Source organism: Symsagittifera roscoffensis, chromosome 3 (assembly GCF_963678635.1).
Source record: "Symsagittifera roscoffensis chromosome 3, txSymRosc1.1, whole genome shotgun sequence".
NCBI classification, from domain to species: Eukaryota; Metazoa; Xenacoelomorpha; order Acoela; family Convolutidae; genus Symsagittifera; species Symsagittifera roscoffensis.
The window spans coordinates 24,670,918-24,695,057 of NC_087064.1; the positions used below are offsets into that span (position 1 = coordinate 24,670,918).

Genomic DNA, 24,140 nt, shown 5'->3' on the forward strand with positions numbered 1-24,140 from the left:
CTCGCTCTCCATTAGTGGCATCTACCTTGTCTGACATCTGCTGAAGCTTCTCCTCTGTCGCTTTCGCCAGATTGAAATAGTTGTCCAGGTATTCATGTTTGTTGTATCTTATTTTTTCTTTATCACCTCTCTATCCTCCTCGCTGTGCTTTAGTCTCTTGTCGATCTGATCTAGCTTCGCCATCAGATCGCCCAGATCGAGAGAAGTTGTTGTTTCATGGTCAGCTGTTGCCCTGTTGTTGGCTGCTGCTCCCGGTCTGACCTGATCTTCGTTTTGGTCGGTGTCTGTCGTTTTTGTGGAAACCGTTCCGAAGGTTTTGCCTTTCTCGGCTTTCGGTTCCTCCGTCACCATGTCTCTTGATTTCATCCCGACCATCATTGCCAACCTTTCAGTAAATGACGTTCTTTTTGCTTGAGACTCGTCCTTTACTTTTTCTGGCGTGTTGCCCGTTGTGTCTTCCACAGTGTCTATCGGCGACAACTCCATCGACTTTGGATTTGGTTCTTCCGCATTCGGCATCGGTGTTGACTCCGTCGTCTTTTTCTCCACCTCATCCACACTCTGGTCTGGTGTTTCTAGGTCAATCTCGTTGGCGGGTTCCGCTTGTTTCCCTTCCGCGCCCTCTTTTGTTTTGTTCTCTCTATTACTCTTTGCGTTGACCATGCTAACTGAAAAGTTCTTCTTTGTTACTTTTGGGCCCATAGATATCAATTCACGTAGCGACGAGTTATATTTTGTCTTTGATTCTGTAGATCTTTTTTCAGCCTTCGGTTCCCCTCCCTGCTCCGTCTCATGATTTTTATTTACAATTGATTCTATTTACAATATTGGTATTTACAAAATCCTATTCTAAGAATAAATTTTTTTTTTTGATAATGAAAAGAAAAACTACTTTTCTGTTCCTCATAAGATTTTTTAAAACTTTTACTAATTCGTGATCCTAACAGTATCGCGTTCCGACTAGTCCTATTGCTTTTGATTCAGTTATTTCGTCCTGTCTTAAGACCCTTTAGTACCGTCAATCCACTTCTTTGTGTTGTCCCAAGCTTTCTCTCTACTGTCCCAAGACTATTCGGTGCTGTCCCGGTACTTCCTGTTAGTGTCCCATGATCACTGTCTCAAGACTAGTGTGCCAAGACTACTGTCCCAAGACTACTGTCCCAAGACTAGTGTCCCAAGACTATTATCCCAAAACTACTGTCCCAAGACTAGTGTCCCAAGACTACTGTCCCAAGACTACTGTCCCAATACTACTGTCCCAAGACCCTTGCCCTAAGACTACTGTCCCAAGACTACTGTCCCAAGACTACGGTCCCAAGACTAGTGTCCCAAGACTATTGTCCCAAGACTACTGTCCCAAGACTAGTGTCCCAAGACTACTGTCCCAAGACTACTGTCCCAAGACCCTTGCCCTAAGACTACTGTTCCAAGACTACTGTCCAAAGACTACTGTCCCAAGACTAGTGTCCCAAGACTACTGTCCCAAGACTACTGTCCCAAGACTACTGTCCCAAGACTACTGTCCCAAGACTACTGTCCCAAGACAACTGTCCCAAGACCCTTGCCCTAAGACTACTGTCCCAAGACCACTGTCCCAAGACCAGTGTCCCAAGACCGTACCAAGATTGCTCTGGCCCAAGACTGTCCCAAGAATGCACCGTCCCAAGACTGTCCCAAGACTTCACTGTCCCAAGAATGTCCCAAGACTGCACTGCTCCAAGACCGTACCCAAACTGCACTGTTCCAAGACTTCTTTGGTACTGTCCTAAGACTCGTCAACAAGTGTTTGGATAGTAGGATTTCTTCCTCTTCGTTGTGAGGACTCTTGAACCACTGAACCGTGTACCACGACTTGAGCTCTAGTGAAAATTTTCACAAAAACCCTATCTTAATGGCCAAAAGCTTCAAATACTGACCCCCCTTGTATTTATCTCTCTTTCGTTGTTTCAGGCAATTTGAAACCCCAACTTCTTCGCAGGTATCTTGTGATCACCTGTTCGTTCAAATACCAATAACAAATTCTCACCAAAACGTAAAAATTTAAACAGGAAAATTATAAAAACAGAGAGATGAACCCACTTAAAATTTAAAGCTGACAGATGTCAAACTTTGTCCGAAAAAAACGTCTGCTACCCGATTGCCACGCGTTTTCCTCCACCCTGCTAGCGATCTTATGGGGTATCACAAAAACTGTCTATGTCCGTTCCCCCCTACCGATCCGACCAGGTTACCTACCTTAATTCGATGTTAAATTTGGATATCCGCTCCTTATAACCGACGCGTGTAAGAGTGTAATGTAACTAAATCGACGATGCCGATCAATTAGTTACTCTAATGTGTCCCCCCTTTTTACACTTTACAACCACCAGCTTTAACCTAACCAGCCCCTCTTCTAACCTCCCCTCTTTAGCCCCCCTCTTAAGCCGAAAATTCCCTTAAGCGCCGGGTGCTAAAGCTCTCGAGAGGAAACGGTAGACCTGTTTCCAGGCCTGCTTGAGTAAAAACTTTGTCAAAACAATGGGGCTCCTCTTATCCAATTTTACACTTATTTCCTATAATGTAATGTGGATTTTAACGATACCCGTTTGTCCAACTTGAGAACACCCCTGTGCGTCCTTCTTTTGTTGTAGCGGTCCCGTGCTAATTGTCCCCCTGACGTGCACTGCACTTGATACCAGCACCACCTCCCCACTTGGCTGGTCACCTCTTCCAGTCAAGTCTCCTAGAGGTTCAGCTCAATCCTTGTGAACCATTTTACCACTCGGCTGGTCACATCTTCCAGTCAAATCTCCTAGTGGTTCAGCTCAATCCATGTGAACCACTCGGCTGGTCACCTCTTCAAGTCAAGTCTCCTAGTTGTCCAGCTAAGTTGCAAGCTATCTGAAAACCCTTAACAACGCCCCCTTTTTGGGCACCTTATTCAGGTTGCTGGATTAGATTGCTAGGTTGATCGAAACGATCGGTCTTATAAAACAGTATGGGTATACTATTTAATTAATATAAACGTTTGATCCAACTAATCTGGTGTCAAAGTCACTGTCATTTTTGTTTTATGGTTTTTGTTCCTTTTTTTTATTCCTTTTTCTTGTTTTTGTTTCGCTTTTTGTCTTTTTGCTCGTGTTTTTGTCCCCCTAGTTACCCCCCTTACTCGGTTAGCTAAGCCTCGTTCGGAGAGCGTACCAGGAAGTTTTCTCAAGTTTTCTTAAAAAGCTATCACACTACAACCGGAAGGCTTACACGTTCCCGCTGAACCGTACCACTGGTACTCTAGAATGGGCATGTAGCCCGGAGCTGTGTCAAGTGGGTTCGACTCAGTAGTCATGATGTAAAAACAGCCAGGAGCGCCATAAAAACACTATGTAACAGTCGCCTACTTCGGTCACATATGAGGCTTAAGAAAAATAGGCCCTATAACCATTGACTCAAGAGTCAGGGACACCATCTCTTGTGTTTTTCTACCTCAAAAACGGTCGGAGCCAATTCGGTTCACTTGCGACATGAGACTAGAACCCGTTACAGCTTAAAGGCCACTACCAAAATACCCTTCCCCTACTCTAGAAAATAAGAACGTCCCCATACTTAGGTCTCAAAATACCCAAAATACACGAACGCCGTTAAAAACAGGGTCGCAACAATCCGTTAAGTTACTTTTTATTGGACAGTGGAACTTTGATCCATTTCAGATGGATCAACCTAAAACTCGCCTGACCTCAACATACTTATCACAAAATGCACTCGGGAAAAGGAAATTAGGTACTTACATAGCAGCACACTTGGGAATCAGAGTAATTAACGCCTGACCCGAATCATTTCAACAATATCTCGAAAATTTTATTCGCAGTGTCGCGTTCCTCTTCATTCTTCGCAACCACGCATTTCAACGCCGTGCCTTCTAAGTTGCTGAGTATCGCTGTGCATGCTTGCCTCTCGTCGTTCAAGTTGTCTTGTTCCAAGTGCAATCCCATGACTTCTACCCAAGTATCAATGCATCCATCTGAATCAACTTTGAATTCTTTCGGTTTTTGAAAGTTTTCCTGGATTTGTTACTTCCTCTGTCACTCGAGTCGGTGTTCCTCGTGGCGAAGGCTTCTAGTGTCCTGTTCATCGTTTCCCAGGTGCTTGCCCACGTCATGACATCCGGCTCCACGTTATTGTGAGAGGTGAAATCCCCTGGACACTCGTCGTATTTGGTGTTCCACTTTTCATTATCGCTTTGCCCCCCCCCCGGTGCTGTACTCGCGACATCCCGGGGTAATGGTAACGGTGTTGATTGCCGTTTGTTCCGTTGTGGTTCCACGAAGTCAACTCTGTTGCCTTGCGTTCGTTCCGCTGCCGGCCTGTCCTGTGACGTAGAGTTTCTCAAGACGTAGAGTTTCTAAAGCCTCGTTCGGAGAGCGTACCAGGAAGTTTTCTCAAGTTTTCTTAAAAAGCTATCACACTACAACCGGAAGGCTTACACGTTCCCGCTGAACCGTACCACCGGTACTCTAGAATGGGCATGAAGCCCGGAGCTGTGTCAAGTGGGTTCGACTCCGTAGTCATGATGTAAAAACAGCCAGGACCGCCATAAAAACACTATGTAACAGTCGCCTACTTCGGTCACATATGAGGCTTAAGAAAAATAGGCCCTATAACCATTGGCTCAAGAGTCAGGGACACCATCTCTTGTGTTTTTCTACCTCAAAAACGGTCGGAGCCAATTCGGTTCACTTGCGACATGAGACTAGAACCCGTTACAGCTTAAAGGCCACTACCAAAATACCCTCCGCCCACTCTAGAAAATAAGAACGTCCCCATACTTAGGTCTCAAAATACCCAAAATACACGAACGCCGTTAAAAACAGGGTCGGAACAATCCGTTAAGTTACTTTTTATTGGACAGTGGAACTTTGAATCATTTCAGATGGATCAACCTAAAACTCCCCTTACCTCAACATACTTATCACAAAATGCACTCGGGAAAATTAAATTAGGTACTTATATAGCAGCACACTTGGGAATCAGAGTAATTAATGCCTGACCCGAATCGATTCAACAATATCTCGAAAATTTTATCCGCATTGTCGCGTTCCTCTTCCTTCTTCGCAACCATGCATTTCAACGCCGTGCCTTCTAAGTTGCTGAGTATCGCTGTGCATGCTTGCCTCTCGTCGTTCAAGTTGTCTTGTTCCAAGTGCAATCCCATGACTTCTACCCAAGTATCAATGCATCCATCTGAATCAACTTTGAATTCTTTCGGTTTTTTGAAAGTTTTCCTGGATTTGTTACTTCCTCTGTCACTCGAGTCGGGGTTCCTCGTGGCGAGGGCTTCTAGTGTCCTGTTCATCATTTCCCAGGTGCTTGCCCACGTCATGACATCCGGTCCCACGTTATTGTGAGAGGTGAAATCCCCTGGACCACTCGTCGTATTTGCTGTTCCATTTTCATTGTCGCTTTGCCCCCCCCCCCCCCGGTGCTGTACTCGCGGCATCCCGGGATAATGGTAACGGTGTTGATTGCCGTTTGTTCCGTTGCGGTTCCACGAAGTCAACTCTGTTGCCTTGCGTTCGTTCCACTGCCGACCTGTCCTGTGACGTAGAGTTTCTCAAGATGGCGTCTAGTTTTGCCTGTATTGCACATGAACTCTCAGCCTGGTCCCTACCCATTGTGTCCATTCTCGTTTCCAGACTCCCCAACTGGCTGTTCACTGCGTCATACCGTTGCTTCATCTCTTGCATGTCTTTTTTGATGTTCTTGCCTCGCTCTCCATTAGTGGCATCTACCTTGTCTGACATCTGCTGAAGCTTCTCCTCTGTCGCTTTCGCCAGATTGAAATAGTTGTCCAGATACTCATGTTTGTTGTATCTTAATTTTTTCTTTATCACCTCTCTATCCTCCTCGCTGTGCTTTAGTCTCTTGTCGATCTGATCTAGCTTCGCCATCAGATCGCCCAGATCGAGAGAAGTTGTTGTTTCATGGTCAGCTGTTGCCCTGTTGTTGGCTGCTGCTCCCGGTCTGACCTGATCTTCGTTTTGGTCGGTGTCTGTCGTTTTTGTGGAAACCGTTCCGAAGGTTTTGCCTTTCTCGGCTTTCGGTTCCTCCGTCACCATGTCTCTTGATTTCATCCCGACCATCATTGCCAACCTTTCAGTAAATGACGTTCTTTTTGCTTGAGACTCGTCCTTTACTTTTTCTGGCGTGTTGCCCGTTGTGTCTTCCACAGTGTCTATCGGCGACAACTCCATCGACTTTGGATTTGGTTCTTCCGCATTCGGCATCGGTGTTGACTCCGTCGTCTTTTTCTCCACCTCATCCACACTCTGGTCTGGTGTTTCTAGGTCAATCTCGTTGGCGGAATCCGCTTGTTTCCCTTCCGCGCCCTCTTTTGTTTTGTTCTCTCTATTACTCTTTGTGTTGACCATGCTAACTGAAAAGTTCTTCTTTGTTACTTTTGGGCCCATAGATATCAATTTACGTTCCGACGAGTTATATTTTGTCTTTGATTCTGTAGATCTTTTTTCAGCCACCGGTTCCCCTCCCTACTCCGTCTCATGATTTTTATTTACAATTGATTCTATTTACAATATTGGTATTTACAAAATCCTATTCTAAGAATACAAAACTTTTTTTTTGATTATGAAAAAAAAACTACTTTTCTGTTCCTCATAAGATTTTTTTAAAATTTTACTAATTCGTGATCCTAACAGTATCAGGTTCCGACTAGTCCTATTGCTTTTGATTCAGTTATTTCGTCCTGTCTTAAGACCCTTTAGTACCGTCAATCCACTTCTTTGTGTTGTCCCAAGCTTTCTCTCTACTGTCCCAAGACTATTCGGTGCTGTCCCGGTACTTCCTGTTAGTGTCCCAAGATCATTTTTCCAAGACCCTTGACCCAAGACTACTGTCTCAAGACTAGTGTCCCAAGACTACTGTCCCAAGACTACTGTCCCAAGACTAGTGTCCCAAGACTATTATCCCAAGACTACTGCCCCAAGACTAGTGTCCCAGGACTACTGTCCCAAGACTACTGTCCCAAGACTACTGTCCCAAGACCCTTGCCCTAAGACTACTGTCCCAAGACTACTGTCCCAAGACTACTGTCCCAAGACTAGTGTCCCAAGACTATTGTCCCAAGACTATTGTCCCAAGACTACTGTCCCAAGACTAGTGTCCCAAGACTACTGTCCCAGGACTACTGTCCCAAGACCCTTGCCCTAAAACTACTGTCCCAAGACTACTGTCCCAAGACTACTGTCCCAAGACTAGTGTCCCAAGACTACTGTCCCAAGACTACTGTCCCAAGACTACTGTCCCAAGACTACTGTCCCAAGACTACTGTCCCAAGACTACTGTCCCAAGACCAGTGTCCCAAGACCCTTGCCCTAAGACTACTGTCCCAAGACCACTGTCCCAAGACCGCTGTCCCAAGACCAGTGTCCCAAGACTGTATTGTCCCAAGACCGTACCAAGATTGCTCTGGCCCAAGATTGTCCCAAGAATGCACCGTCCCAAGACTGTCCCAAGACTGCACTGTCCCAAGACTGTCCCAAGACTGCACTGCTCCAAGACCGTCCCCAGACTGCACTGTTCCAAGACTTCTTTGGTACTCTCCCAAGACTTGTCAACAAGTGTTTGGATAGTAGGATTTCTTCCTCTTCGTTGTGAGGACTCTTGAACCACTGTACCGTGTACCACCACTTGAGCTCTAGTGAAAATTTTGTCAAAAACCCTATCTTAATGGCCAAAAGCTTCAAATACTGACCCCCCTTGTATTTATCTCTCTTTCGTTGTTTCAGGCAATTTGAAACCCCAACTTCTTCGCAGGTATCTTGTGATCACCTGTTCGTTCAAATACCAATAACAAATTCTCACCAAAACGTAAAAATTTAAACAGGAAAATTATAAAAACAGAGAGATGAACCCACTTAAAATTTAAAGCTGACAGATGTCAAACTTTGTCCGAAAAAACGTCTGCTACCCGATTGCCACGCGTTTTCCTCCACCCTGCTAGCGATCTTATGGGGTATCACAAAAACTGTCTATGTCCGTTCCCCCCTACCGATCCGACCAGGTTACCTACCTTAATTCGATGTTAAATTTGGATATCCGCTCCTTATAACCGACGCGTGTAAGAGTGTAATGTAACTAAATCGACGATGCCGATCAATTAGTTACTCTAATGTGTCCCCCCTTTTTACACTTTACAACCACCAGCTTTAACCTAACCAGCCCCTCTTCTAACCTCCCCTCTTTAGCCCCCCTCTTAAGCCGAAAATTCCCTTAAGCGCCGGGTGCTAAAGCTCTCGAGAGGAAACCGTAGACCTGTTTCCAGGCCTGCTTGAGTAAAAACTTTGTCAAAACAATGGGGCTCCTCTTATCCAATTTTACACTTATTTCCTATAATGTAATGTGGATTTTAACGATACCCGTTTGTCCAACTTGAGAACACCCCTGTGCGTCCTCCTTTTGTAGTAGCGGTCCCGTGCTGGTTTTCCCCCTGACGTGCACTGCACTTGATACCAGCACCACCTCCCCACTTGGCTGGTTACCTCTTCCAGTCAAGTCTCCTAGCGGTTCAGCTCAATCCTTTTGAACCATTTTACCACTCGGCTGGTCACATCTTCCAGTCAAATCTCCTAGTGGTTCGGCTCAATCCTTGTGAACCACTTTCCCACTCGGCTGGTCACCTCTTCCAGTCAAGTCTCCTAGTTGTCCAGCTAAGTTGCAAGCTATCTGAAAACCCTTAACAACGCCCCCTTTTTGGGCACCTTATTCAGGTTGCTGGATTAGATTGCTAGGTTGATCGAAACGATCGGTCTTATAAAACAGTATGTGTATACTATTTAATTAATATAAACGTTTGATCCAACTAATCTGGTGTCAAAGTCACTGTCATTTTTGTTTTATGGTTTTTGTTCCTTTTTTTATTCCTTTTTCTTGTTTTTGTTTCGCTTTTTGTCTTTTTGCTCGTGTTTTTGTCCCCCTAGTTACCCCCCTTACTCGGTTAGCTAAGCCTCGTTCGGAAAGCGTACCAGGAAGTTTTCTCAAGTTTTCTTAAAAAGCTATCACACTACAACCGGAAGGCTTACACGTTCCCGCTGAACCGTACCACTGGTGGGCATGTATGGGCATGTAGCCCGGAGCTGTGTCAAGTGGGTTCGACTCAGTAGTCATGATGTAAAAACAGCCAGGAGCGCCATAAAAACACTATGTAACAGTCGCCTACTTCGGTCACATATGAGGCTTAAGAAAAATAGGCCCAATAACCATTGGCTCAAGAGTCAGGGACACCATCTCTTGTGTTTTTCTACCTCAAAAACGGTCGGAGCCAATTCGGTTCACTTGCGACATGAGACTAGAACCCGTTACAGCTTAAAGGCCACTACCAAAATACTCTTCCCCCACTCTAGAAAATAAGAACGTCCCCATACTTAGGTCTCAAAATACCCAAAATACACGAACGCCGTTAAAAACAGGGTCGGAACAATCCGTTAAGTTACTTTTTATTGGACAGTGGAACTTTGATCCATTTCAGGTGGATCAACCTAAAACTCGCCTTACCTCAACATACTTATCACAAAATGCACTCGGGAAAATTAAATTAGGTACTTACATAGCAGCACACTTGGGAATCAGAGTAATTAACGCCTGACCCGAATCGATTCAACAATATCTCGAAAATTTTATCAGCAGTGTCGCGTTCCTCTTCCTTCTTCGCAACCATGCATTTCAACGCCGTGCCTTCTAAGTTGCTGAGTATCGCTGTGCATGCTTGCCTCTCGTCGTTCAAGTTGTCTTGTTCCAAGTGCAATCCCATGACTTCTACCCAAGTATCAATGCATCCATCTGAATCAACTTTGAATTCTTTCGGTTTTTTGAAAATTTTCCTGGATTTGTTACTTTCTCTGTCACTCGAGTCGGTGTTCCTAGTGGCTAAGGCTTCTAGTGTCCTGTTCATCATTTCCCAGGTGCTTGCCCACGTCATGACATCCGGTCCCACGTTATTGTGAGAGGTGAAATCCCCTGAACCACTCGTCGTATTTGCTGTTCCACTTTTCATTGTCGCTTTGCCCCCCCCCCCCCCCCGGTGCTGTACTCGCGGCATCCCCGGGTAATGGTAACGGTGTTGATTGCCGTTTGTTCCGTTGCGGTTCCACGAAGTCAACTTTGTTGCCTTGCGTTCGTTCCGCTGCCGGCCTGTCCTGTGACGTAGAGTTTCTCAAGATGGCGTCTAGTTTTGCCTGTGTTGCACATGAACTCTCAGCCTGGTCCCTACCCATTGTGTCCATTCTCGTTTCCAGACTCCCCAACTGGCTGTTCACTGCGTCATACCGTTGCTTCATCTCTTGCATGTCTTTTTTGATGTTCTTGCCTCGCTCTCCATTAGTGGCATCTACCTTGTCTGACATCTGCTGAAGCTTCTCCTCTGTCGCTTTCGCCAGATTGAAATAGTTGTCCAGGTATTCATGTTTGTTGTATCTTAATTTTTTCTTTATCACCTCTCTATCCTCCTCGCTGTGCTTTAGTCTCTTGTCGATCTGATCTAGCTTCGCCATCAGATCGCCCAGATCGAGAGAAGTTGTTGTTTCATGGTCAGCTGTTGCCCTGTTGTTGGCTGCTGCTCCCGGTCTGACCTGATCTTCGTTTTGGTCGGTGTCTGTCGTTTTTGTGGAAACCGTTCCGAAGGTTTTGCCTTTCTCGGCTTTCGGTTCCTCCGTCACCATGTCTCTTGATTTCATCCCGACCATCATTGCCAACCTTTCAGTAAATGACGTTCTTTTTGCTTGAGACTCGTCCTTTACTTTTTCTGGCGTGTTGCCCGTTGTGTCTTCCACAGTGTCTATCGGCGACAACTCCATCGACTTTGGATTTGGTTCTTCCGCATTCGGCATCGGTGTTGACTCCGTCGTCTTTTTCTCCACCTCATCCACACTCTGGTCTGGTGTTTCTAGATCTCGTTGTTGGGTTCCGCTTGTTTCCCTTCCGCGTCCTCTTTTGTTTTGTTCTCTCTTTTACTCTTTTTGTTGACCATGCTAACTGAAAAATTCTTTTTTGTTACTTTTGGGCCCATAGATATCATTTTACGTAGCGACGAATTATATTTTGTCTTTGATTCTGTAGATCTTTTTTCAGCCACCGGTTCCCCTCCCTGCTCCGTCTCATGATTTTTATTTACAATTGATTCTTTTTACATTATTGGTATTTACTAAATCCTATTCTAAGAATAAAATTTTTTTTTTTGATAATGAAAAGAAAAACTACTTTTCTGTTCCTCATAAGATTTTTAAAAAATTATACTAATTCGTGATCCTAACAATATCGCGTTCCGACTAGTCCTGTTGCTTTTGATTCAGTTATTTCGTCCTGTCTTAAGACCCTTCAGTACCGTCGCCCCACTTCTTCGTGTTGTCCCAAGCTTTCTCTCTACTGTCCCAAGACTATTCGGTGCTGTCCCGGTACTTCTTGTTAGTGTCCCAAGATCACTGTCCCAAGACCCTTGACCTAAGACTACTGTCCCAAGACTACTTTCCCAAGACTACTGTCTCAAGACTAGTGTCCCAAGACTACTGTCCCAAGACTACTGTCCCAAGACTACTGTCCCAAGACTAGTGTCCCAAGACTATTGTCCCAAGACTACTGTCCCAAGACTAGTGTCCCAAGACTACTGTCCCAAGACTACTGTCCCATGACCCTTGCCCTAAGACTACTGTCCGAAGACTACTGTCCCAAGACTACTGTCCCAAGACTAGTGTCCCAAGACAATTGTCCCAAGACTACTGTCCCAAGACTAGTGTCCCAAGACTACTGTCCCAAGACTACTGTCCCAAGACCCTTGCCCTAAGACTACTCTCCCAAGACTACTGTCCCAAGAATACTGTCCCAAGACTAGTGTCCCAAGACTACTGTCCCAAGACTACTGTCCCAAGACTACTGTCCCAAGACTACTGTCCCAAGACCCTTGCCCTAAGACTACTGTCCCAAGACCACTGTCCCAAGATCAGTGTCCCAAGACTGTATTGTCCCAAGACCGTACCAAGATTGCTCTGGCCCAAGACTGTCCCAAGAATGCACCGTCCCAAGACTGTCCCAAGACTGCACTGTCCCAAGACTGCGCTGCTCCAAGACCGTCATCAGACTGCACTGTCCCAAGACTTCTTTGGTACTGTCCCAAGACTTGTCACCAAGTGTCTGGATAGTAGGATTTCTTCCTCTTCGTTGTGAGGACTCTTGAACCACTGTACCGTGTACCACCACTTGAGCTCTAGTAAAAATTTTCCCAAAAATCCTATCTTAATGGCCAAAAGCTTCAAATACTGACCCCCTTGTATTTATCTCTCTTTCGTTGTTTCAGGCAATTTGAAACCCCAACGTCTTCGCAGGTATCTTGTGATCACCTGTTTGTTCAAATACCAATAACAAATTCTCACCAAAACGTAAAAATTTAAACAGGAAAATTATAAAAACAGAGAGATGAACCCACTTAAAATTTAAAGCTGACAGATGTCAAACTTTGTCCGAAAAAACGTCTGTTACCCGATTGCCACGCGTTTTCCTCCCCCCTGCTAGCGATCTTATGGGGTATCACAAAAACTGTCTATGTCCGTTCCCCCCTACCGATCCGACCAGGTTACCTACCTTAATTCGATGTTAAATTTGGATATCCGCTCCTTATAACCGACGCGTGTAAGAGTGTAATGTAACTAAATCGACGATGCCGATCAATTAGTTACTCTAATGTGTCCCCCTTTTTTACACTTTACAACCACCACCTTTAACCTAACCAGCCCCTCATCTAACCTCCCCCCTCTTTAGCCCCCCTCTTTAGCCCCCCTCTTAAGCCGAAAATTCTCTTAAGCGCCGGGTGCTAAAGCTCTCGAGAGGAAACGGTAGACCTGTTTCCCGGCCTGCTTGAGTAAAAACTTTGTCAAAACAATGGGGCTCCGCTTATCTAATTTTACACTTATTTCATATAATGTAATGTGGATTTTAACGATACCCGTTTGTCCAACTTGAGAACACCCCTGTGCGTCCTCCTTTTGTTGTAGCGGTCCCGTGCTGGTTGTCCCCCTGACGTGCACTGCACTTGATACCAGCACCACCTCCCCACTTGGCTGGTCACCTCTTCCAGTCAAGTCTCCTAGCGGTTCAGCTCAATCCTTGTGAACCATTTTACCACTCGGCTGGTCACATCTTCCAGTCAAATCTCCTAGTGGTTCGGCTCAATCCTTGTGAACCAATTTCCCACTCGGCTGGTCACCTCTTCCAGTCAAGTCTCCTAGTTGTCCAGCTAAGCTGCAAGCTATTTGAAAACCCTTAACAACGCCCCCTTTTTGCGCACCTTATTCAGGGTATACTATTTAATTATTATAAACGTTTGATCCAACTAATCTGGTGTCAAAGTCACTGTCATTTTTGTTTTATGGTTTTTGTTCCTTTTTTTTTCTTTTTTCTTGTTTTTGTTTCGCTTTTTGTCTTTTTGCTTGTGTTTTTGTCCCCCTAGTTATCCCCCTTACTCGGTTAGCTATGCCTCGTTCGGAGAGCGTACCAGGAAGTTTTCTCAAGTTTTCTTAAAAAGCTATCACACTACAACCGGAAGGTTTACACGTTCCCGCTGAACCGTACCACTGGTACTCTAGAGTGGGCATGTAGCCCGGAGCTGTGTCAAGTGGGTTCGACTCCGTAGTCATGATGTAAAAACAGCCAGGAGCGCCATAAAAACACTATGTAACAGTCGCCTACTTCGGTCACATATGAGGCTTAAGAAAAATAGGCCCTATAACCATTGGCTCAAGAGTCAGGGACACCATCTCTTGTGTTTTTTTACCTCAAAAACGGTCGGAGCCAATTCGGTTCACTTGCGACATGAGACTAGAACCCGTTACAGTTTAAAGGCCACTGCCAAAATACCCTTCCCCCACTCTAGAAAATAAGAACGTCCCCATACTTAGGTCTCAAAATACCCAAAATACACGAACGCCGTTGAAAACAGGGTCGGAACAATCCGTTAAGTTACTTTTTATTGGACAGTGGAACTTTGATTCATTTCAGATGGATCAACCTAAAACTCGCGTTACCTCAACATACTTATCACAAAATGCACTCGGGAAATTTAAATTAGGTACTTACATAGCAGCACACTTGGGAATCAGAGTAATTAAGCTAATTAATAACTCTGGCATGAATATAATTGAATATAACCCGAGAAGTTTTCTATCAATGAGTTCCAATCAAAGGAAATGAGTTTTAACTTGAGAATGTAGTTTTGGGTCTGAACCATTGGGAGACTTCAGTTGTCTACGTTTCCATTGAAGGTTCACTCTGGTTCAGTTGAATTGCGATCTTCTTTCGTATTCACTCTGTCTCCTATATCAAGATAGGACAGCTCTACTCTCGTGGTTCTTATTATTATCTCGGAAATTGCGAATAGCAATTTTCCGCTGTTTTTTCTGTCACTTTCCCGCTGTTGCGATTCGGTCGTTCTGATTTTATTTTGATGTTTTCAGTTGTCACGAGAAAACTGATCATGACAGGCTCAATTCGAATTTTTGAAAAATTAAACTTCATTCTAAAACCACGTATTTCGTATTCCTCAAGGTCAAACTTCCAGATATGACCGACTGACACAAGCTCACTGTTTTTGCATATAATTAAGTTAATTTGAGCGTTCTGGTCGAAGCCGAGCAGTAACGTTTTGTCGACCTGATGTTAGGAAAACCACCAAAAGAACTGGCTTTGGCAGAGACGGTGAAAAGCATGTGGAGCTGTGTTTAGACGCTAGCCAGTCGTTTTAGAACCCAGCTTTTTTTCCGTCGAATGTACTTCTGGGCGAATGTTACACACGGCAACAATTTTACTTTCGGATATGCGGGAAATTATTAAATTTTAGTCTGATCAGCTGCCGCTTAGTTTTTTTTTTAAATTTTCATTAATTGGCGACGATTGTGTTTGTAGACTTGGTTTTGACAATAAGAACATGATTCCAAACAACATATTGAATTTTTGAAGTGTTTTTTATATATTTTTTTTGTGGACATAGCGGCTTTCTTTTCCTGTCTGCTAGCTTACACTGCCATTTTTGTGTTTTATTGCAAGTGGGCGAAGGTCCGCTTCGCTTCTTTGTTCTTATGAACCGATGTCTTATTTTCTTCGTTCCTTAAACTAGCCCTGCATTCTGTTTTTGTGTTTCAATACATTTTAGATATCATGGCGGACGAGGAACAAAGCTTACGTGAGTGTGAACAGTATGTACAGAAGCACAACATCCAGGGACTGCTCAAAGAATGCATCGTTCAACTATGCATTAACAGACCTGAAAATCCGGTGCGATTTTTACGAGAGCATTTTGAGCGCCTAGAAAAGGTAAATATGGTTATCATGCGTACTCCAAACACAGGGTTGATACTGGTCATATAGAGAGTTGCAAACATTTCAGACAGACAGAATTCATGAAAAAGAGCAATCGTACCATTTTCACAAGATTTTGGATGAATTTTCGTTTTTTTGACACAAACTTGAGATTAAAGTTTGGGATCAAGTTAACATCCTCCCCCCCTTATAGACCAAGTTAAGATCCTCCACCCCTAAACGTGTTTAGGGGGGAGGATGTTAACTTGGTCCAAAGTTTGGTCTGATAAGTGAGGTTTTGCATGCAAATTGTATTCAAATTAGGTAAATTGGTCTTTTTGATTAATTTTGTCTGTCCGAACTTTTTGCTACTACTTATAAACGTTTTAAAGACGTTAATCATCATGGACCTTTCGGATGTTTGGAGGTGGAAGACAGTTTTATTGCTGAAAGGCTTGAATTCGAGTTAATGAAATAGTGTCTGCGTAGTAATCTTACGAGAAGAGTATGTTTTTGCTCTTCCACACATGTTCTTTCACGATAAGGCATAAATAAAATATTAGAACGCATGAATGAAAAAAGAAATCATTTGCATAGTTTCGCGCACTTTCCGGGCTCTTTCACAATTTTCCGGGCTCTTTCACAATTTTCCGGCATCTTTCCCTCAAAGAGCAAAAACATACTCGTCAACAGTTAGAACATGGTTGAAGATGGCATCGGGCAAAAAAGCCGCCATCGGGAACTTTTTGCCCTCAGGCCGGGCTCTTTTCCCCTCGGGCATCTTTCAACTATGTTCTAACTACTACATAGAATCAGTTAGCTTTGATTGAAGGTAAACTCGGAAATGAATGACAAAAACCTTAGTTGTTTTTCAAAGTTGGAAGTGACATCAGAAAATACTCGTGGAATGAACTTTAACACATTATAACTCTTTTTTAAGATTTTATTTCAGTGTACCTCAAATTGTATGACATGATTTCAGTATACGTCAAATTGTATTTAGAAGAACTGAAAAGTTTGAAAAACTGCTTTTATTTTCACTTAACACTTGCGAGAGAAAGTGTCGTACAATCGGGAACAAGAAATCTTTTTTGATTGCATCTTTTCTTAATCTCCTGTGATTTTTGTCACTTTACCAACTCTGAATTTGAAAATTTCTAATCGATTATGGTGTTTAAAAACTTCACCGCTCAAAAGTTTTTTTTATAACAACGATTTTTTTATTCCATGTTGTATTTTTATTTCGCCTCAATGGGTGTTTTCGTGCGTATTGTCAGCTTATTTGCTGCTCGGTAAATACAAAAAGATAATTCAAAACTGCTGGTTGTGTTTTCGACAGTTTTCTGAAATTTCAATTTTTTTTCTTCAAATTTATCTTCCCCGAATTATATATTTCCGTATCGTTGTGTATTAGCTAGCTTGCAATTTTACGCTTGCGTTGTATCCTAAGTGTCAGTGTTTGTCAAGTGAGCTTTTATGCAAAATAAGTGTGTTAAAGAATGCTTGGGGTGTTATATTTGCTTTTGAAATATGTTGCCTTTTTAAAGTCAATTTTGTACGCCGGAATTTAAAATTGTATCTTAATAAATGCAAAACTCCGCTTCGCCTCTTCTACAATTTTGATTTTTTTTGTCGTAAACTCTCCGACAAATCTGAAAACTGACCGTATTTTATTGCGGAGCCTCAAATTTTGATAGGCCCATTTTCAATTTACTGGAAGTAAAGCACGCGCCTCCTAGTTCGAAGTTTTCTATGACAATTGTTTGTTTTTGGCCCATGTATTGTGGGCTTAGTTGACGCTCGATAAATGCTTTTTAAATTGTGTTTCTTGACATGTTTTCCTCAAGTAAAATCACAAATCATTATGAGTCAACAAGTTTAAAATAAACTTTGCGACAATAGAATCATCTCCGAAAGTGGTTCTTGTGCTTCGTCAAAGTTTTTCTTCATAATCTTTCGAGAAATTTTCCTTCAATCCGCGTGATGAGAATCTCAAGTTGAATATCTTTGGAGACAGAAAGATGGAAGTTTTGTACTTTGTAGATGTTTTCTTTTCACATTTTTACTAAATAGTTCACCCACCAGGTAGAAAATGATTTTCTTTATGATTAGATTTCAAATTTAAGAATCACAGAATTCAGAATTAAATTGTTTTCAAAAACAATTGGTGTTTGAAGCCGGCGCTTAGACAAAGTCTTAAAAATAGAATCGAATTTCCACTAGCTCACGATAATTTAGATCTATGATTAGATATGAAGTGAACGCGATAGTTTTTTTGATAACGCTAAATTGTCATATTTTCAATTAACTTTATACTATGTAACGGCGTTGATTCGCTGGCGATTAGCAAGCGTTCTCAAATCGGTATGTACAGTTTTTTGGGGGTTAACAACTTTCTTAACAGAATCACTTGATATCTTGGTTCACAATGAAGTTTTTCGGCGTTTATGTCAGACTTAGTGTTGAGGTAGTGAATACGCCTGGACAGAAATGTCTTGGGTTCGAATCTGACCAGGACCTGTTTTTTTGAAACGGAAAAAATCTCCGTTTCAAAAAAATGTCGGCCCTTTGTTTGCTTGCTTGTATTTTGTCGGCTCATCATTACTTTCACATAGTTGCCTTTTGGTAGCTCGGTTTAATCCTGTTATTTGTAATTGTACTAGCCTTGTTCTCGTATTTTTGCTTTTTTTCGCTTAAAAGTTTGTTCGGTCCAAATGACTTTGCTTATCTTTTATCGACTTAGCCTTTTCGTCCATTTCGAGGGAAACGTAATTTTCATGCTCCCTCCGGATCGCACAAAATGCTGAAAGTCTAAGAATAGAATTATAGCTCAAAGTTTTTCATGATAACAATTTTGTGTTCACACAATTTACCCAAGTTTTGTTGGTTCAGTTGTCGCTCTATAAATGATATTAAATTTTCAGTAAACGTAGTCGTGAGTGTTTCTGGACGTGCTTTTTCATCGTTCCAGACAACATTTTGAAGCTTTTTATTTGTGGTGTTTTCAATTTCTTGTTTTTTTTCGGCTCTCCTTTCCTGTCTGCAGTACCGTATCGCAAGTCGTGCAAAGATCGGCTTCGCACTTGTGTTTTGTACTTTTTTTTGACACATGTTAACTAATCCAAGGGTTACATGTATTTAATTGAAGGCAAAAAAATCAATAGTTTTGTTTCCGCTGGAATAAAACCGCCTCTTGACATCTATCAAAACTTTTTCATCGTTTTCTGGAACTTTTTCATCGTTCCAGACAACATTTTGAAGTTTTTTTTATTTGTGTTGAAGTGTTTTCAATTTTTTTCGGCTCTCCTTTCCTGTCAGCAGTGCCATTTTTATGCCGTATCGCAAGTCGTGCAAAGATCGGCTTCGCCATTGTGTTTTGTACTTATTTTTGACACATGTTAACTAATCCAAGGATTACATGTATTTAATTGGAGGCAAAAAAATTAAGGTTTTTGTTTCCGCTGGGAATAAAACCACCGCTTGACATATTTCGAAACGAGGGACCCACCAGAAAATGACTACTGCAGATGGGGTTGATTGCCTACGTTGCATTCTCGCTACTGAAGTTAAACGTTTTCGAGCTATTTGTTTTTATCATAGGTTGATCACGCAAGCATTATAAGTTCGGCACAAACTTTTTTGCAGGTCAGAAAATTGTCCAATTTAATCAAACGCAAGGTTTTATGTCAGGATTTAACACATCTTGTTCATGGCTCAAAGACTTCATTTCATTTTTTGGCTTTTTTTTGTGTCAATGAACCGCTATAATTCTCTTAAGGCAACATGAATAAAGTAGGCAGGAAAACTAAGAGGGAGACATTTAAACATGCCAAATCCTAAGTATCTCATATGAGAGAGAGATTGAGAGCTTCTGATGATTTGTTAGAGACCTGGCTTTCATTACAGTCCTGAACATGGGTCGTTACATAAAGTCTTAAGTCCGTCAAACATGAAAGGTTACTTAGCTGAATGACTAAATCGGCTTGCTAAGGTAAATGAAATGTCTTTCTGAAAATTGATTTATTTCTGAATGTTGCGATCAAAAGGTCACTGCTTTCTGGAAAGTTTTCAATTGTTGTCGGAGTAATGTTCGGTAGTTTTCCCTTAAGTAGGTAGTGTTGATTTTTCTTGAAAGTCATAAAAATTGTGCACGCTCAAATTTGATGTGGTTTAAGTTTGGATTATCTTAGCGATATACAAGGCTGTGCAACGGGCAACTAGTTTTTCTCCTGCCAATAACTTTTTTCACAGGATGGTTTTCGTGGACTTGTTGGTCATCTCCTAATCTGTACTTGCGTCAACCAACTGTTATTTTTTGAGCATGTTTGCCTTTCAAATAGCTGTTCTATTTGATGTTTGTATTTTGGTTGGTTTTAAATTTAGCAGCTTAGATGTTGGCAAATTTCTTTTTTTCCCCTTTATTTGACTTGAAAGGTGTGGGTTTTTGAGGAGAATTGAGATTTTTTTCACCGGCTCATCGGGTGTCTGCTCAAATATCAATGGCTTCGTTACCACTTCTTATTTTTTCGAAGATAATTTAACCTTTAATTGTTTAGTTGGGCGTTTTTCTGCAAGTGAATTCTATTCAACACAAAAATGAAATTTTCGATGATATGATTTTTTTTCGACTTGTGACTTTTATCGTATTTTCGATCAGCTGGTTTGCCACGCTTTGTTTGTGCTGTGTGGCAATTGGTATAGCAACGCGTGCAAAGTTCAACTTCGCATTCAACTGTAGAGATAGCATTGGTTTTACATACCTGCAATAACCTTACTTCCTTGTTAAACCTTATTTTTTCGGAATCCATATCTACATTATCTTACGTTATCTACATGAAATGAGAGTTTTAATATTTTTTTTGTAACCTCTGCATCTTATGAGAAGGCGGCTTCAACATTTTATGGCGATTGTATGCAACGACGTTCAATTTCCTTTGTACGAGTATTCTATGAGCTCTTTGTCATATATTATTTTGCTAAATGTCAACTTTTTTTTCAGCTGACGCAATACGTTATTTTCTACTAAATTAATCTTTTTTTTTTGTTTTTGGGCGCGCAGTAATTGAAGGTTGGCTTTTTTGCATCTGACGCACTAAAGTATTTTTAATTGCCTCTTATTTTTTTCTTTTTTTTGCCCTGGGTTTATGGAAATTGATATCCGCTTCGCCGAGACCTAAGATTACTAAAAACAAAAGATCAATCATAAAAGTGCATTGGGTAGCGGAGTAGTGGTAAAAATTCTCATGACAAGATTGGTAACTGTTTGTCTTCGATAAGTGATTTTGCTACCTGAAAAGTGGAGAAGTTATCACTTTACGTTTGTTAATTCTGTTAGCTCAAGTTTGCCCTGTGCCTGCGTTCACTTAGCTATTATACCTGCTGTGAATATATTTGTTTAAAACTAGGGGAAGATAACGATTATATCTTAATTCCTTCGCGGGGATTACAAATTTCCTTCTTATTTTTACTACTGAATTCTGAAGATAACGCTAGACGATTTGCTGTCATTTCCTGTTGTTTTTGGTCATCCCAAAATCTCAGTTAGAAATTGCACTTCTGAGTTCAGTTTCATTTTCACATAGCACTTGGTCATAGAAAAAACAAGTACGTAGCTTATTATTGCCGTCAAGAGATTCAACTGCGTCAAGTTAGGTCGTAATTTTAGATAGTTCAACATAGTAACTTCAAGTTGAAAATATTATCATCAGCTTTTCGCCAATTTCCCTCTGAATTTTATCAGTGTGTGTTGTATCTACCAGCTAAATTTAAATCGGTTATTGCAAATCCGTGTCCTAAACTTACTCTTCAGATGAGGAAAGTTGTGCAAATGTGTTGATAAATACTGCATAACAGTGCTGTCTAGTTGAATAGTTTAAAACCATCCGCGACTTAACTGACACGCCAAGTTAAAGATATAACCATCTTCGCTCTACATCTGTTGGTGTAGTTTTATATAAAACGAATCAAGTTATTCATTGCGATATATAAAATTGTAACAAGTTTCGATTTGGTTGTTTATTTATTTAGCTTATTTTTGTGCAGTTTTGTGAAGGTAAGATAGATCTCGGTACTACAAAAATAGTTTTCAGATAATTTTGTAGTGTAATTTTTAAAAATTGACAACGATTAAATCTCATTTTTCGCGTATTTAATTTTAATTGCAATTGTTTTCTTTTTAAAAGAAATTCAATTTCATTTGCTAAATGGAAAATATATGACGCCCTCGGATAACAAAAGTTCAAATGGCGCGAAAAGTCCGTTCGATTTGATATCGTTTGCTGATCACAAGCGTAATGAGAAACATTTTCAATTGTAACGTTTTACGTTACTACTGAAATTTTAAAGAAATTGACATTTATCAAAAAAGTTTTCCGATTTTGTTTTTTTTTCTGTTGCTTTCAGATATTCGGTTTTTGGTCGTTCTATAAATTTTAATGCCTTGAGATTTTAATATTTACGAGTGGGGTGGTTAATCCAACCCCTTTTCTACAGTATAAATAAGCTCTGGGGTAGGGTGGTTTTTTCTGGGCTAAAAAAAAAGATAACGGAGTACGTGTAGCAATAGTAAAGCTTTTTCAGTCGTCAATCAGATCCTTAAGTGTCGATAAAAATGGTCTGAATCTTTTTAAGAGTTGATGAGCTTAGTTCAGACTCTTATCTAGATCATGATGATTTTTATTTAGTTTTTTTCTTCAGGAAAATCTTGAAATTTGTTTTGACTCTAACTTACTTTTCGCGGTTTGACTTTTGATTTATTTTAAAATTCAGTTCATTTCCTTGTTAAAAGGAAGGCAAACTCCTTTGCCGAACAGCAAAAGTCTAAAGGCCACAAAAATCCTGATAAACTTCTGAGTTTGTAAATGGAATTTAATTATCTGATTTTTCAGCGAAATAAAAGTTTTACCTATTGATCCAGTTTTCTCAAATTGGTTTCATTTTATCAAAAAAAGGGCCAATCATATATTGTCCCAAAATACACAACAAATTGCTTTAAGGACTTCTATTTTTCTTTCGAAAGTTCTGATTTTTATATATGTTACACAAAAACTTACATTAGACTAACGAATTACCAAAATCCAAATGAAATTTCTATGTACTCACTGGTAGAATCTGGTCCAAAAGTTCCACATTTTTGTTATCTTAATCAGGTTTACAATAGCTTAAAAATATATTTTTTCAAACTATGTTTGATCAAACAGTTCAGTTATGGTCAAATTTCTTGTTTTCACACATATTTTGAAAATATTTCACGTTTCAAGTCTTTTTTTTTTTAGGGAAATTCAAAAAATCTTAAAAACTGTTTGGTTGCGTTGCTTTCTTTCTCCAGTATATGTCTTGCTCATTTTGATTTTTTTTCAGGGAGTCTTAAAGTTTGTTTACGTTCAATTTTTTTTGGCGGTTTGACTTGTGATTTTTTTTAAGTTCAGTGCATTTCTTTTGTTAAAAGGAAGGCAAACTCCACTATCGAACAGCAAAATTGTAAAGGTTACGAAAAACGTGATCGACTTCTAATTTCGAAAATATAATTAATTTTAAGATTTCCCAGTGAAAGAAAAGTTAAACCTATTGATCCAGTTTTTTCAAATTGGGTTGGTTTGAACAAAAAAAGTGTCAATCATAATTTTTTTCTACAAATTCAAATAGCTTTAAGGCCATCTATTTTTTTCGAAATTTAGTAGATGAGAAGATTTTTTGAAAAAACAAGTCGGTTTTTTAGTTTCCTTGCGTGCATTACTTTTTTTCCAACTGTCAGTTGGCTATGTTTCTTTTTAAGACAGTGGTCGAATTATTCTGTGCCACTTGCACAGTAACCGGCTATCCTTGTTACGCTTGCAATTAGTAAGTGTTATCCAGTTGCAGCGTAGACTTTGTTAGGATACAATTTTTTAACAAAATCTGTTGAATCATTTGCCCAATTTGGTTTTCGATTTTGTGAACGACAGACTCATTTTCCTTGTCGTTTGGTATCTCATTTTGTATCTTGGTAACTATGCCCCCCATGGTACCTTGTAACGAATCAACCCCCCCCCCCCGAATGTATTGAACAGTTAAGCATATACGAATTGTGTACCTTGCTAACTATTTCCCCCCTATTGCAATAGGGGGGGGGATAGTTAACAAGATCCCTCATTTTTTCTTTCCCATTAAGTTGAAAACTGTTCGAATGTTTTTTTTTCGGTTTTCTTAAGTTCATTGACACTTTTCTAACTTTCTGTTGAGTATGTTTTTGACATAGGAATCAGAAATTTTGAATTATATGATCCACTATTTCCAAGAAGACTATTCAAGTCTACGCAATAAGTTGCTCCCCAGGTTAATAAAAAGTCGATTAAGCTGCTCAACTTGACGCGATGGGGGAAGATTACTGTTGGACAGATTAAAAGGGCGAGTTGATCGATTCTTTAAAATGGGTCCCATAAAGCTTAGAAAGTGATTTCCAGTTTCATTTGCCTTCAAATGTCTTTTCGAACGAAGAAGAACAAAGGTTGGCTTATTTTCATTTGATTGAGAAATAGTGAATTAGTAATGTGGATGCGTTTAAGCGTTAGCCGTTTTTACATTGCATTGACCAGCTAATCATAGTCAGTCGTACCATTCTTTTGCCAGGACGGAGAAACCTGCCCGGTGTTTGTATGTTCCGTTAGTGGTATTTATATTTAGATAGCTGTCCTAAATTAATTGATTGTTTGTTTTGTTTTCAAATGGTGTAGTAGGCGCACTGTGATCTCGGAGCGAGCAAATATTAATTTTAAAACATGCTCTGAAAATGGTCATGGCAATTGTTGGTATTTACAAAAGCGTCAAAACAGATTTAG

At 40.9% G+C, this 24,140-nt stretch overlaps 2 protein-coding genes across 5 annotated transcripts in view; both read left to right on the forward strand.

Moving 5' to 3' along the window:
• LOC134841516 (cAMP-dependent protein kinase regulatory subunit-like) overlaps positions 1–24,140 on the forward strand; it is a 173,977-nt gene that overhangs the window by 125,819 nt on the left and 24,018 nt on the right. For 2 of the 4 annotated variants that reach the window (XM_063857543.1, XM_063857544.1), the window contains exon 2: positions 15,176–15,339. In XM_063857543.1, the coding sequence (XP_063713613.1) occupies positions 15,184–15,339 (156 nt within the window). In that variant the 5' untranslated portion in view covers positions 15,176–15,183. Of the gene's footprint in view, positions 1–15,175; positions 15,340–20,762; positions 21,377–24,140 lie in introns of those variants that run through there. The other 2 variants (XM_063857547.1, XM_063857545.1) reach the window with 2 other exon arrangements.
• The window catches only part of LOC134841515 (leucine-rich repeats and immunoglobulin-like domains protein 2), a 441,437-nt gene that overhangs the window by 125,805 nt on the left and 291,492 nt on the right, over positions 1–24,140 (forward strand). The gene's annotated exons all lie outside the window — the stretch shown is intronic.